The following is a 15438-nucleotide window of genomic DNA, read 5'->3' on the forward strand; positions in this document are numbered from 1 at the left end:
TTTATTTTAAAATAAAAAACTACTATTGTTATAAATAACACATTCAATTGAACTAAACTATGAATGCCTATTTAAATATATTTACACATGGCTTGTGTATATCGTATATATACATATATATTATTCATACCTTCGGTGTATAGGACGCAAGCAGATTTTGACATCAAATTTTGGGGTAAAAAAAGTGCGTCTTATACACCAAAAAATACGGTAAGTTAATGTTTCTCTCTAAATTTAAAATGCAAAGTCAACATTTGGATTTTCATTTATTTTCTTAAAGCCATTAAAAAGATTAAAATAGGGAATTTCAATATAATTTAATATACATTATTAAGCAAATAATTTCGCAATCAATAAAGAAATATTTTGTAACAAAGTTACATATATCTAGAAAGACTATATATATTATTAAATAACATATATTTATACATTACCCATAATACATTGGTGATGATCAAAAGCCTTTTCATTGGCTTAGGACCTCTTGTCAGTAAATATGAGAAAACTGAATGAGTTAGGTTTAGGTTACTTTGTAACGCACATATGTCTTACGTACATGTACTACGTGAAATGTGCACAGTTATATACGCCTTAGGCCTAACACTAAGTAACACAACCGTGTTATGTCTGATGTTCTAAATATGTTTACAACCGATGTTGTCATGACTGAATTACCTGTACATTTGTGACATGGAGTATGGAATTCGTACATAATATATATATATACTTGGGACTTATCGGGACCATATCATTTATATTGTTCTCATTAATCATAGTAGTTGTAATATTCCTTTATGCATTTGTAGTGTGCATATATTGCCCTCAAAAATCACCTCTTTTCAAATTTGGGAAAAGATTTCTGATTGTAATTGCACATCCCGACGATGAATGCATGTTTTTTGCTCCTGCCATTCAACAGATAAAATCAGCTTTTTCAAGACATCCAGAAAATTTTACAGATATTTATATTTTGTGTTTATCCATAGGTGAGACAGAGCAGTTAATACATAAATTTAGTGTTTTGTTATTTGTAACTAATTCTTGTTAAAATATATATATTTCCTCAATTTACGTTACTTCTATTATTTTCATCCACCTTTACTTTTTAATCTGGAATGTTGTAAGTTTTCTTTTACAAATGTTTTGATGATTTAAGTGTGCGATTACGAGTTTTACATCTTGACCTTTGAAACTTCTAACCATTACTCTGGCTAAATATGCAGAGAAGAAATTTGTATGTTAATAATGTAAAAACGTTTTACTTCTGCCTTAACTCAAAAGTAAGTTTGTCACGAGTGGCATAACACAATGTGGTTAGGTTTAAAAAATGAGATCTAGCTATGTCAGTTTAATTTTCTTCACTTTTGGGCTGGCATGGCCTGATGATTAGGGTACTCGAATTGCAATCTGCAGGTTGCGGGTTCGAATCTTTGTCACTGAATGTGCTAGCTCTTTCAGCAATTATAATGTGACAGTCATTCCCAATATTTGTTGGTAAAAAATTAACCCAAGAGTTAGCAGTCAGTGACGTTGACTAGCTGCCTTTCCGCTAGTCTATCACTGCTATATTAGGCATAGCTGTCCTCCATTGTAAAACTCTATGAGTAGAAAAAGAAGATGACAAACAGGATTGAATTAATCACATAATTATCTTAAAGCACTTCATTAAATGAAACGTGCTCTTTTTTTTTTAAATGAAAATGTACGTGAACTAACAAATTTTTCTTCATTCTAGGTGATTTCTATAAACAAGGTAACATCAGGAAGAAGGAATTAATACAGAGCTGCAGCATACTGGGAGTGCCTTCAGGAAACGTTTTTGTTATTCAACATACGTATGTATTCGATAACTTTCCATCAAATTGACTTAATGTAAACAATTTATAAGAGAATTGTAATTTCTGAAAATTTTTGGCTTCACGAAACTGTAGACTAGTTTCTTATGGGTAATTGTATAACAACCATAAAATAAAAATGCTGGAATCTCCCTTTTTACAGTTTGTAAACAGGAAAATAATCAACATATATATATATATATATTTTGTGCCTAAATAACACATGAAAAACAAGGAACTATTTGGTCTTTTAAACCTATTCCTATACACCACCCCTAATTTTAAAAAAAAAGTATAAATTATACCGTACCATTATTATTCAGGAAATTACAACTTTTAAACTCGTGCAAGGTGCTGGCCTCTGCTATTGATTATGGCTAAATTAATTCATAAATTAATTACCAATTTAGAAAAATAGAACTGTCTTAAACTGGAGCCTTGTCTTCTCCAAATCATAGAATTTGTGCCATTTTGTCCTGTAGCTTTCAGAATTCAGCACAAAGAAAACTGAGACCTTCATCCTACTTATCCCACATCTAACCTTGTAAACTGTAATAAGATCACTTTCTACCCTTCTTTTTTTAAGATGAAATACATTCAGAGGTCTTAACCTATTCCCATAAAATGACCCTTTCCTGGAATCAGCATAATAGCATCTGAACTGTTTATAAAAAGTCACTGTTCTTATATATGGAGAGAAAACTATACAATAATCTGAATCTTAGCTATATTAAACGTGTCATCCAAACTATATAGCAATTACTGTAATTAAAGGCTATTTGTCAAACTTACTACTTGGTCCAAGTCATTCTGTAATACTTCAACATCCTTATTACAGCTATAAATAATCCAAGAGTTTAATGTCATTTACAAACTTTGCTAATTACACCCCCTATCAGTGTAAGAAAAAACAGAGGCATAAGTACTGGTTCTTGAGGCACACTGTAAGTCCAGAAAAACTACCAATAGCAGTGTTTTGTACATTCTGGTCATTACAAGTTTTTGTACAACTTTTTGTGATTGAAATTGTCTTGCTTTCAGTTCTGTTCAGCTAGAAGTGTTAAGTTAATAATAATAATAAAAAAAAACATGCTTAGAGAATTATATAGCATTTTTTATTGTTCAAGAGGACCTTTCTAATCTGAAAGACTTCAAAATTATAAAGATAAAGCCTTATAATTGATAAAGCCTTCCCTTACATTTATTGCATCCATCACATCTAAAAGCAACTCATTCCAATAGCTGACCAACCACCCTGTTGGAAAAATACAACAGTCTTAGCTGAAAATTACTCCGACCCTGTTGTTTTATTGGAACTTTAGGCAGGATAGAGATGGGAGATTTCAACACTTTAATGAACTGCAACTACCCGTGTAAAGAAAATGAGATGATGTTTCCACGTTATATTTTTGTTCCCTAGTCCCACCGTTCTCATCATTAACTATGAAAAATATGATACATCAACACTATCAATTCCTTTACAATTTTAAACACCTCAGTCAGATCCCCTCTAACTCTTCTTCATTTGTTTTTCAGGAGAAAACAATTTCAATTTGACCAACCATTCATTTGCTAAGTACAATCTGTTATTTATTATTGTATTTAATTTCCAACATTTTTTTTAATATAAAGTTTCCTATAAAATTGTGTTCATCTAATGAACGGTATGCGTAAGTTTGTATTATATTCTGTAATTGTAGATAGTTTCCTTAGTTTTGTTCTCCTTTTTTTCATCATTAAATATTTTCTTGATTTTTAAGGAATTATACAGATCTTTTTTAAAACTAACCTTTCTTTGAGTTTTCATTTTGAAATTATAAAAGATTGGATGCTGAAAGCCTAGAAGGTAGTATCAGGTTTTCTTATATAGATGATAGTCTAAAATATATATATATATATTTGGCTGATGAAGACTTATAGGTTTGTTTTCTTTCCTTTAGAGGATCCAAAGTAATATTTGGCATAAAACTAACAAATCTTTGGATGGGGGTATGTGTGAAAACTGATCGATTTATTACAGAATAAAATATGTGAATACTTGTAGTTGTATATTTGTGTACCTATTTTAATTACTGGTCAACTTCAAGCAAGATATTAAGCAGGTGATACAATGTTGCAGTAGCAAGAACTAAATGTTTGGAGGTAGTCGTAACTTAGGCCTGTCCATACATTATAGTTACCTGAGTGTTTGAGTTGTAAAAAAACACTAAGTTGTAGTAACACACTTTTGGAAACTACTTTTAAGTAAATTGTAAGTAAATACAATGACTCGCATCTGGATGTAAATATAGTAATTAATAACTAAAGACATCTCATAAAATGTAGTTTATTTTTTTGTAGCAAGATGCCGGACAGTCCTCACTGTGTTTGGAGGGATGACCTGGTAGGAAGGATCATTCTCAAATACACAAACATGCTATCTGTAGATGTTGTAAGTTGATGATCGTTTGAGAATATTCTGAAAGATGGCTGTTAGAAACAAACGTTTTCCTCGAGTATGATTTTTTCGAAAGCTAATAACCGATAACTTTTTAATCAAGAAACACTAACTATCACCCGTTACAGATCAGAGTACTTAAATAAGGATCCAGAGGAGATGTATTAGCCAGGATGACCCCAGGGATGGAAGGATTATCTTATAGGTTTAGGCTAAGATCTTTGAACTAGTTTTCTTTTTTGGGAAAAGAAAGTAAAGAAGTGATCTTATCAAAGTTTACAATATTTCCTTGTGGAATGTTAAGCTTCTCATTTCTATATGCTGAATTTTGAAGACAGTAAGACGTGAGCTTAAAATTCGGATTGAGAGTTGAGCCTCCATTTAAAGATAGTTTTTTTCTAACGGGGGTGATTAGCGTATTGAATGAGTTGACGTCAGCAGTAGTGAAGGGCCGGCACCTTGCAAGAGTTTGAGAGGGGGATCGATAATTTCTTGAAAAATAATGGGTAGGTTTAATTTTTTGCTTCTTTCTTGGATTGGGTGTACAATACAATTTTCAATAACTGTCATTTATTAGAAAACTATAAAAAAAAATATAAAGTAAGATTCCAAGAAACAAAGAGTAGAAATTATCGTCCTGCGAAACAAAATGGGAACTTGTGGTATAATTTTTTGTGAGTTAAAAAATACTGACATTTATTATTTATGCTATCATGTACATTTACTTTTCAAAAGCCTGCAAGTAATCTAAACAATGCCAGAGAAAATAGAAATAAATGGTTGAGTTGTGGACAGATTTCTGTTTCAGTTTCTAAAAAAATGCAGACTTTATTTATTGATGTAAATGTAGTTTTAAGTTTTCTAGATAATAAACCACTCGCGCTAGACTATACATTGTACCAGCATCGGTTGTAAAAAAGTAAGTAATGTTTTATGAAGTCTTTTCCCAATAGGTGATCTCTTTTGACGAACGTGGAGTCAGTGGACATCCGAACCACATATCTCTATTTAACGGATTGAGGTACGCATATTTATTAATTAGAACATTGTTGCCTCTAACCATATATATTAATTCCAGTTTTAATAACGTTATTCAATGTAAAACCTTTGATTTAAGTGAGCTTGATAAGTATATGAATCATATGCGGTGGTCTTAGGATTTTTTTTTTTTAATTTATTTATTAATAGTTTAGTTCAGAAGATGAAACAGTTGAGATAGACCAATAGGTCCCATGTTGTTCCAAAACGTTATGTTATGTTTTGATAAATAATTTTCAAGTATATTTCTGCGAGCAAAACAGTGGATAACTTGCTTCATTAGTAAAATGTCATGCACTTTAGAAGTAGGCATCAGTATAAAATTAAATAATGTCTCATGCATTTCGTACAGTAAGAGTAAGTGAGGGAAGAGAAGTCATTAATTGTCACTCAGTATTAGTTGTCTTTGGACGTGAACTTTTTGTAAGTAGTTTTACAACCTAGTGATTGTTTTCAGCTAAATAAACTTGGTTAATAAATTCAGAAGCTGTTGACAGTCATTAGGTGCGATATTTCTCGTTACGATTCTTAACTTTGTTTGACGCAAACTGGAGTTTATTACGAGACATTTATATAAACATAAATAAAATCATATCCTATGTATCCAGAATGTAACTTTATCAGCTCAAAATTTCAATATCACAGGTTTGTCAAAGCTCTTATTATGAAATTCTGATAACAATGTATTTGTGCTTTAATTTAGTTATCTAACAGATGAAGACCTAGTACCTGTAGGTACGAATATCTCTTTTTTTGTTTTATAAGTTAGAACAATACATATAGTTTCTCATTAATGTTTTTAGTAAGTAAATGAAGATTTCAAGTGTTGTATTTTTTTTACTATATTTAATGGACATAAATATTTGTTCAGTGTGTAAAGCTATTTAAAACATTTGTTAAGATATGGTCACGTGTGGACGTAGATTACACGATCTGTATTTTATTACCTTACTACTCTGTAATTTGTGAATGACCGTTTCAATGTATCTTAATCGTTCAGATGTTAAAACTCGAGGTTTTCGATATAATTTCTGTGGAGAGCTTTTAAGTGTAAGTAAATGTATTTAGTTTTTATATCTTCAACTCTAGTTGAACATGATTCAAAACTAGCTTTTTGTACTTGATCTGTTTTTCTCAACATACTTTTAACGGAACCACAAATTTATTTACTTCAGGCTGCAGGTTTCTTCTACTGAAAACAGTGAATAAGCTGAGAAAGTATTGTAGTGTTTTTGATTTCCCACTCAGTGTCTGTGAAGATGGTTGCGTCTTAATTTCATGCCCCCTTTACATTCTGCGCGCCCAGGTGAGAACTTTAGATATCAACGTGGTAGTCGCTAATTCATCGTATAGCACCCAAGTGAAATTTCTAAAATTTGAAAAAATGGTTAAAATTAAAATAAAATAACTTCAGAAGCGAAATTAATTGGTTTGTTGAACTGCATTAAATGTTTTTACATATTAAATAAAATCATTAATGCTAACTCTGTCTTTCTAAACATATGTTTACACTAAATTGATAGAAATCTTTGGTTACTGTTAAAACAGTATGGAAAACGACTTAAGAAAAACAAAAGAAACTCAAAAAACCTTGTTTTATCTTCAGTATCCCACAATTCTTCATAATTTGTTACAACCTTGAGATTCTGTTTCTTTACCAATAAACCAAAACTTTTTTTTTTCAGAGAGCAATGAGAGCCCACTCTAGCCAGCTAGTGTGGTTCAGATGGCTGTACATCTTTTTCTCTCGTTACATGATTATCAACAGTCTCGTTGAACTGAAGAAGAAGAATAAAACAGATTAGCCATACAATAAGTGTTTATTGTCTTATTATACCCTACTCTAACCTTCAGATATTTTAATTTCTAAGCAAGGATTGTTTAATGTTAGTAACACAAAAGAGTAGTTTTGTACTATTTACTAAAGATCATTGCGCTTATCCTTAACAGTATTTTGTATTTTATACAATAAATCACAGTTTTGAAGATATACAAAGGTTTATATTAAAGGACCACATTGTCCATCATCCTCACTTATATTTTAAGCAGTTGAAAATTTAATTTCCTGTTAAATCGACGGTCTCTTATACTGAATAATCTCTCGTACATGTGTGCATATGTGCTCGTACCAAGAAGCTCTTAGGTGTTTAAAAATATTCAGCAGATGTTCCATAAATAAACTTACATTTTAACATGTAAAAAAAAGATATATGTGTGAGGTATATATATAGTATAACTTTAAGTATCACAATATTTTTTTCCTTGACTTTTTTCTATTTTGTAATTTATAACAATAAAAGAGATGGAAAAATTATTGAGGTAGCTTTATTAAGAAACGCGTGACCATAAATTTATCAAAATTTGTAGTGTTGAGTTTTACCAAGACTGATACAATAATTTTAATGTATAGTACTTTTTTCTTCCTTGAAATCAAATGCCAGTTATTGCCAGTATACACAGCCAGATATATATATATACTTATATGAAAGAGACACAGAACCTAAAATCACATTTATTTTGTGAAATAACACAATTAAACCTGATCAATTACAAATAGTTAACACTATCAGAGATAAATTATTTTGTATAGTAGAATAGGATACGTTAGTGGTTCTTAATCTTCTTTTTTTTTTTTGTTTATTTATCTCTGTGGACCATTATGGGATCTGTATGCTACGCTGTTGCTTCCGTTCCGTGGACCACCCGAGGAAAGTTGGGGGTAGGTGATTAAGTAACTTCGTATAGATTTGCAGAATGATGACACATTAATATCTGGCTGTGGTAACAGATTATATGTGGCTCGGTAATAAATATGTAAAACCTGCATGGAATTTGTGTTGGTGGGATACAAAGAACACATGTGTTGGTGGGGTACAAAGAACACGTGTGTTGGTGGGGTACAAAGAACACGTGTGTTGGTGGGGTACAAAGAACACGTGTGTTGGTGGGGTACAAAGAACACGTGTGTTGGTGGGGTACAAAGAACACGTGTGTTGGTGGGGTACAAAGAACACAGTATTTGCCTCTGAGTAAATGAATTGAGTGTATGGTGTAATTAACTAATTAATTAATCTAAATTCAATATGATAGTCATTGTACCTGTTCAATCCACGGGGAATGGTGCAGAAGGTCAGATCCAAACAAATACACCCTCCCCGAGAGGGGGTTATTAAAGGTACATCCTAGGATTTGTGACAGTCATCCAGCAGTTTGCTAGTTAGAAGCTGATACAACACGGGGGAAATACGCAGAGGGTCAGGTCCAAACTCCAACCCCATCTGAGGGCCTTAAGGATACACGACAGGTATGGTGACAGTCAGTCTGACAGCTCACCAGTTGTAAGTAGACACACATACAGACTTTTGTCAAATAGCATTCAGTATATCAACCTATGAATAATCATGTATGTAGATGTTTGTTAGTAAGGGCCACCATCTACAGATCTGAAATAATCACGTATATAGATGTTTGTTACCATGGGCCACCATCTACAGATCTGAAATAATCACGTATATAGATGTTTGTTACCATGGGCCACCATCTACAGATCTGAAATAATCACGTATATAGATGTTTGTTACCATGGGCCACCATGTACAGATCTGAAATAATCACGTATATAGATGTTTGTTACCATGGGCCACCATGTACAGATCTGAAACAATCATGTATGTAGATGTTTATTACCAAGAGCCACCATCTACAGATCTGAAATAATCATGTATGTAGATCTTTGTTAGTAAGGGCCACCATCTACAGATCTGAAACAATCATGTATGTAGATGTTTCTTAACAAGGGCCACCATTTCCAGGTGTGATTCAGCCTAAGATGTTATTTGTACAACCGACAAGTATGAAACACATTTTTATGTGTTGTGAATGGTCTCCGTGAAACTTGATGGCCTAGCATTGAAATTCTTTGCATCCATCAACTGTGTAAGTCACTTGGTGCTGACGGATTATTAGCCTATCAGTTAGGTTTCTGAACTGAAGATGTTTCGATTCTAGTCAACTTTAAAGAATTTATTATTTTAATCTTTGAGTTCACTGTCACTCAAAAACTAGCAGTTGTTTACTACGTACTGGAACATTTAAAGCAACTGCTTCCATATTAACTGGACTTTTGTAGCTTATTTTCATCACAGTCTGAACTTGTAAAAACATTTTTTACTGTAAATTGCTACAACAGAAGATGTTACCACAATGCCATTTCAGAGTGCATAAATGTTTGTTTCCATTAAGTGTTTAGTTAATGGAATCTGTCATTGTTAATGTCCACTTTGGTATCTGTTTCGTAATTATGTTACACTGTATTTACCACCTTTGTATGTAGTTCGTACTTGAGAATCACTTTAAAATGACCTGTTGCAATATTTGAAAATACTTGACCATGAATAAAAAAAAGGTTAATGTTTAATGCTTTATTCACATCCTCTGTGTGTTGATACAAGGAAATTCAACATAAACATTCAATGCCGTCATAATGAAACTACTAGTTCACATTTAAGGTATAACAAGAGACTTGTTGGTCCATCAAGACTGTTCCATCCAAATTATAAAAAAAACACATAAATCCAGCCCTGATTGTTTAAATATTTATCAAGCCATACTTTAAACTCCCTTGAATTTACTGCATCCAGCACATCTCAAGGCAATTCATTCCAAAGACAAACCATCGTGTTAAAAAAGTAAAACTTTCCTATTTGAAGATTACTCCTACCCTACCAAAATTTATATTTCTGCCCTCTCTAATTTAGCAGTGAAAGACTAGGGGAAAGGCAGCTAGTCATCACCACCTTCCGACAACTGTTCTTTTACCAACGAATAGTGGGATCAACTGACACATTATAACGCCCCTACGGTTGAAAGGGTGAGCATGTTTGGTGTGACGGGAATTCGAACCCGTAGATTACGATTGAAGCTTCCTAACTACCTGGCCATGTTAGGCCTAAAGGTTAGATGACAGTGGTAGAAAACTTGTGTTATTGCAAGATACAGCTACTAGTTGTCTATTTTCTAGTATAGGCCCATAATTGTCGGTGTATATTTCATTATTTTCCAGGTGGGATAGGAAGATAACTGGGTAATGAATAAACTATTTTTTGTTACCATCAGAATATAGCTTGAATGTATTGTTATTATAGAAACATTTAGTAATATAATTACCGAATTAAAAATTAAGTTGTTATAAACATTGCGACGGGTAATATGCCAAAGTATCGAAAAAAGTTGTAATAAATTCTCTACCAACATTTATGAGACAATTGCAAATTACACTTCACGACGAAAGGTTACAGTCGATCATGCCATCTTGTGGTGGCTATTCAACACCGAGGCTACTTGGAGGTCTTACTAAAGTACCCCCCCCCCAAATCATAATCGATTAAACATTATTAATTCAATCTAGTAGTTGTTAAAGAAAACTAAAATATATAAGAAAGCTTTAGCGATATAAGTCCTTAGACTTCTAAACCACTAGAGGGCGTGGGGGCTATTAGTAACACTTGTCATATTGTTATTGTCTCATTGGTTCAGTATTTTTGGATGTGCCGCAATACTCACGGGCAGGATATGTGTTGAAGGGGGTGGGGAGGTAAACATAACTATATTTAAATAATTAAGTTAACATCAACATATTTCGTAATCTTGAATGTTTGTGTGTATTACTCTGAACGTACAAAATATATCAGGCTACTTTCTTGACAGTTTTAGACACAACGCCGCGCCTACATGAAATTTATTTCTCATTGTCCAAAGTTGAAAACAATATATTTGTTTTTTGAAATAGGAGAGGGCAATTGCCCCTCCCTCTTTAATCCCATCACTGATAATATTTTATTACTTTAATTAAATCTTTGTTAATTTGGTTATCCATGAAGAGACTTCCAGACTCGCGATTTGTTTGTTGTTAAGCGCAAAGCGTCACAATGAGCTCTCTGTGCTCTGCCCACCGCTGGTATCGAAACCCAATTTTGAGAATTATAAGTCCTTAAACTTAGGGGGGAGCTCGCACACAAGGCCATTTTTTAAGAAATCACGATGTTTCAATACTAATCTGTGGAATTTATGTACACATTTACTTGAAAGTTGAAAAATGTATTTTAACATACTTGCTTTGCTGTGCAAAGGGTGTAATAAACTCCCGCTCTTTTGAATTGAAACTCACGAAATAATCTTTGAAAACTGTATATTCAAAGATGACCGTTGATACATGTATGTGTATTCAAGTGTGTTTACAATCATAGTGACTGTTTATATAATCTGTTGGACCGTAAAGTTCAATGCCCTTGAAAACCTATGCAATGTTCGTTTTGATTGGATCTCAGAGTAACATTGAACGAGTTGCGCACTTGAGAAAGCACACGCAGTGTTTTGGTTTGCACTAGAAACAGCTGTTCCTTTTGTAAAAACTTAAGTTGCTTTGTTCAACCGCGAATGAACTACAACATACTGCCGTAGCGTTATGTGACACAGTGAAACAAAGGAAATAGCCCTAGACAAAGATAAACTTTTATTTTCATTTTAAACAGTGTTGTTCTCGTTAGCAGACGAGTGCTTATCAGGTATTCATTTTTATAATAAAAACTGGGTGGATTAAAAACAAGCATGTGCCAAAGGTAGGCCTAACAAGTGGAAGATATTTTGTTTTAAAAATAGTTAACGTAGTACTACTAGTAGTAATAATGTAAAGAAAACTTGACAAATGTCAGTTTTTTATACTTTTATGAATAATAACTAGCTAAGAATTCTCGAAGTGATTATGGATCAATATGTTATGCGACTGAGTAAACGTGACGAAAAAATATTAAAGTAATAATTTAATTATTAAATAAACACTAAAACTAAAACATATAAATATGTGACTTAAGATAGGAATAGGAATTACTTTACACGTTTAAGTCTAATAAAAATAGATCAAAAGTCTGACTTTCGTGCTACATGTTTTCTTGGTGTATGTACAGTGCTTCGTCTAATACTAATAGTTTTAGTCTTACCATTCAAACATTTTTTAAGGTTTATATTCAACATTGACTTACAAAATACCTGAAACTAACGGAAAATGTTGTTGATTCGCTCAAATTTCAGACTTCAGATCTATGGTTATGTTTTAGCATGAATGTTTGGACAAAATGACTGATGTTGAAATAGATACAACACCAAAGGTATGATTATATTGGGTAAAAGTAATTAATGAGTGTATGTTAAGAAAAAAAAAATTAATGGTTATACTGATTCATCGTAAATATGATAATATGGATCTTTGGCACAAGATAGTGATTTACAGTCACTGGTTTTGCAAACTGATAATTAATCTTGCCAAAGAACAAGTTTGCATCTGGTCTTCTGGAGCATAACACCGTTGCTTATAACATTCTAACTGATATTTCAAATATTTTCATTCCACCACTTAGACTACTTGAAAATAGAATGTCCAAACATCTAAATATAATCATTTCAAGTTGATCTACACTCTGAAGAAAATAAAACCAAATTTCCAACCCTTGTAGAAAGAATTTCAGTGGTTTGACTCTTCATTATTCCGACATGTTACCATCATTCCTTTAGTGAAGGAACAAAAGCTGCACGCATTACTCCAAATGATAACTCGGGAGGGACGCTTGCTAAATCTTACAACAACTGTCATGCTTTGTTGCTTGAAATTTTTCTATAAATAGATTCCAGAATTCAAAAAGAGTTAATTGGTAAATTTTCTTGTGGCAGAATACCTGAAAGAGTTAAAAAGTAGACAGTAAATATTGGTTGGTGATAAACTGTCATTTTAATTATTCTAAATATGTGAATAATAGTCCCCTGGTGGACAGGAATATCTCGAGTATCACTGATTATCCTAAGATGCTGAAAAAAACAAACAAATTCATCATAAAATATTTCTTCAATATAGAAAGAACTGGACAGTCATGCTGGTGGACAAGTACTTCAAAATCAATTTAAATATTCCAAGATGATGTGATGCACATAGATATGGAAATTTGCATAGAGGGTGGAGTCAGTCAGATAGCTAATTCTTGTGGTTTTATTATATATAGGGAAAAAAAAATGTCATCATTAACAACAGCATCTGTTGAGAAATTAGACTTAGTTAATTTAAGCAATATTTAATAATCAGTGTTAAATAAATTGTAGGTTATTTGTACGAAGTTCACGAAAATTACACTTTTCCAACTTGAGCTAGTTCACACTATAAGTTGTTGTTAATGAACTTTGATAATATAAATAGTGTTTTAGCCACTGTTGTGTCTGTCATATATCAGCAAGCCTGATGAGCAGCAGTATTGGGCAAAAGGCTCATCGTCAGCACTGGACATAGCAGATATAATGTGGTTGACATACTTATGTCTTTGCAGAGTGACGTAGTTCTTTTTCTTTTTGTTGTTCTTTCTTTTTCTTTTCTTCCGCACACTTCAATTGATTGCCATTCCTCCATTTCTCAGCAGACTGACGTGAAACTTGGTAGGGTTATAAGTTGTTCCAACATTGCCTAGAGACTTTTTTTCATTTGTTTTATTTAGGACATTTTAAGGATTTTATGGGGCCAAAGATCAACCCAAAATGTAAATTTTGGGCTCCTGTGTGGTCATATTTACAGCAATCAAGATGAAAATTGGCACAAATATAAATTTTCATGTGAACATACAAGAATATTGGATTTACCAATTTTAAGTCTCCTTTTGGGGGGGGGGGGTCAGAGCTCACAAAAGAAGCATAATTTTGGGGGTTTTGGTCAATTACTTGGCCATATTGTGAACAACTTGCAAGAAATTTGGTACAAATATACCTTCTTGCAGACAAGTTGCATTTTCCCACGTTGTTCTTTACTTTCAATCATTAGTTCTTGTAATTACATAGCTTAAGATGATGGACATTTTATAAAATGCATATTTTTATAGAATTACTAGTGGGCTTTATTTCCAATGTATATGATGTTATCTTGGGCTTTAATGTAATTTTTATAACGGTAACAATTAAGTTGATCCCTAATAAATAAAATGTAATTACCAAGTTATTGCAGTTTGTATGAATTTAAGAATTTAATCTCCAATAAAAAATTTGAGTGAATATTTAAAGCTAAGCCTCTTTCAATCTATTGGAAATTTTGGAAGATTTTAATTACTACTTAACTAGTGCTTTATAGAAAATAATTAAACTTGTGAAAGGGAAAATTATTTTTCTCTGTAACTTCCATTGTAAGTAATATAACATTTATTTAGTGTTCGATCATTTCATAATTTAGTATGAAATGTTGATGATTTTATGGGCCTTTTTTAGTTGTTCAGACGACATTTATGAAATTGACTGAGTAAATATTAGAAATCAATAAAACATTTTCCTTGTCGTAATAGTAGCCTCATTAATGGCATTGTCTTTTCTACATTTAGTTAGTATAAAAACAAGGCTTAGTTTAGAGAAAATTTGAATAGCCTGAACTTAGGGTTAGTCTTGTTACGACTCGCACTGTTAAAGATTTAAAATAAATATATGTAGTAGATTTACTGCAAAAGAACTTGCTTTGTTTATATTTGTCTACTTAAATATCCATCCTCGTAATAAGGATGGTATTTCTGATTTTGAGATCTTAAGTATTAAAGTTAGGACATTGATGTAAGCATTTACTATTGTGTTGTACAAGTCTACAGAAATAGTCAAAAGCATGTTTTCTATAAAATAAATAAAGCAAAATTTTATATTATTTTCATAAAATGTGATCTATTTTATCACATGCTTTCTCATTTGGGCAGATAAAAGAATTTGGGTAAATAAAACTGATAATTTGAAAAATATAATTTTCCAGTCACATAGAATATAATTTTATACTTTGATTTTATTTAATTAAATATTCAACTCACCTTTTAACCTATAGTGTAAAAATAGATCTTATATTTCTGAATTCCAGTTTAAACAATCATTACATGAATATTTAATTTAGTAGAATATAATAATTTACACCTATACATTTTTACTCTCTAACATTATATGATGGTAAGATAAAGAAACATTGTCCACGTGACAAATGTCAAGTTACCGTATTTTTCGAAATATAAGACGCACCCTTATTTTGAAGACAAAATTTTTGGGAAAAAAAGCTACAGTTGCATTTGAAAGATTTTT

General features: G+C 32.0%; 2 protein-coding genes across 4 annotated transcripts in view; both read left to right on the top strand.

Annotated features, from left to right (window-relative positions):
• The first annotated feature begins 474 nt into the window (after window positions 1-474).
• On the top strand, window positions 475-7123 carry LOC106463675 (N-acetylglucosaminyl-phosphatidylinositol de-N-acetylase-like). The gene is made up of 7 exons (XM_013923730.2): window positions 475-986; window positions 1736-1835; window positions 4176-4266; window positions 5226-5293; window positions 6014-6045; window positions 6486-6616; window positions 6996-7123. The coding sequence occupies exons 1-7, from the start codon at window positions 698-700 to the stop codon at window positions 7113-7115; spliced, it is 831 nt and encodes a 276-aa protein (XP_013779184.1). The 5' UTR covers window positions 475-697; the 3' UTR covers window positions 7116-7123.
• Window positions 7124-7270: 147 nt separating this feature from the next.
• The window catches only part of LOC106463676 (protein yippee-like 1), a 19184-nt gene continuing 11016 nt past the window's right edge, over window positions 7271-15438 (top strand). The window contains exon 1 of one of the 3 annotated variants that reach the window (XM_013923732.2): window positions 7271-8029. The gene's annotated coding sequence lies outside the window, so the exon portion shown is untranslated. Of the gene's footprint in view, window positions 8030-10240; window positions 10265-11672; window positions 11928-15438 lie in introns of those variants that run through there. The other 2 variants (XM_022391249.1, XM_013923731.2) reach the window with 2 other exon arrangements.

This window comes from Limulus polyphemus, unplaced genomic scaffold (assembly GCF_000517525.1).
Source record: "Limulus polyphemus unplaced genomic scaffold, Limulus_polyphemus-2.1.2 Scaffold1458, whole genome shotgun sequence".
In the NCBI taxonomy this organism is placed as follows: Eukaryota; Metazoa; Arthropoda; class Merostomata; order Xiphosura; family Limulidae; genus Limulus; species Limulus polyphemus.

Coding starts and splice junctions, on each gene's coding strand:
- LOC106463675 (XM_013923730.2), top strand. CDS start 698: ATGGAATTCGTACATAATATATATATATACTTGGGACTTATCGGGACC. Junction 5,294..6,013: donor TCTCTATTTAACGGATTGAG/GTACGCATATTT, acceptor GCTTTAATTTAG/TTATCTAACAGATGAAGACC. Junction 6,617..6,995: donor TTTACATTCTGCGCGCCCAG/GTGAGAACTTTA, acceptor TTTTTTTTTCAG/AGAGCAATGAGAGCCCACTC.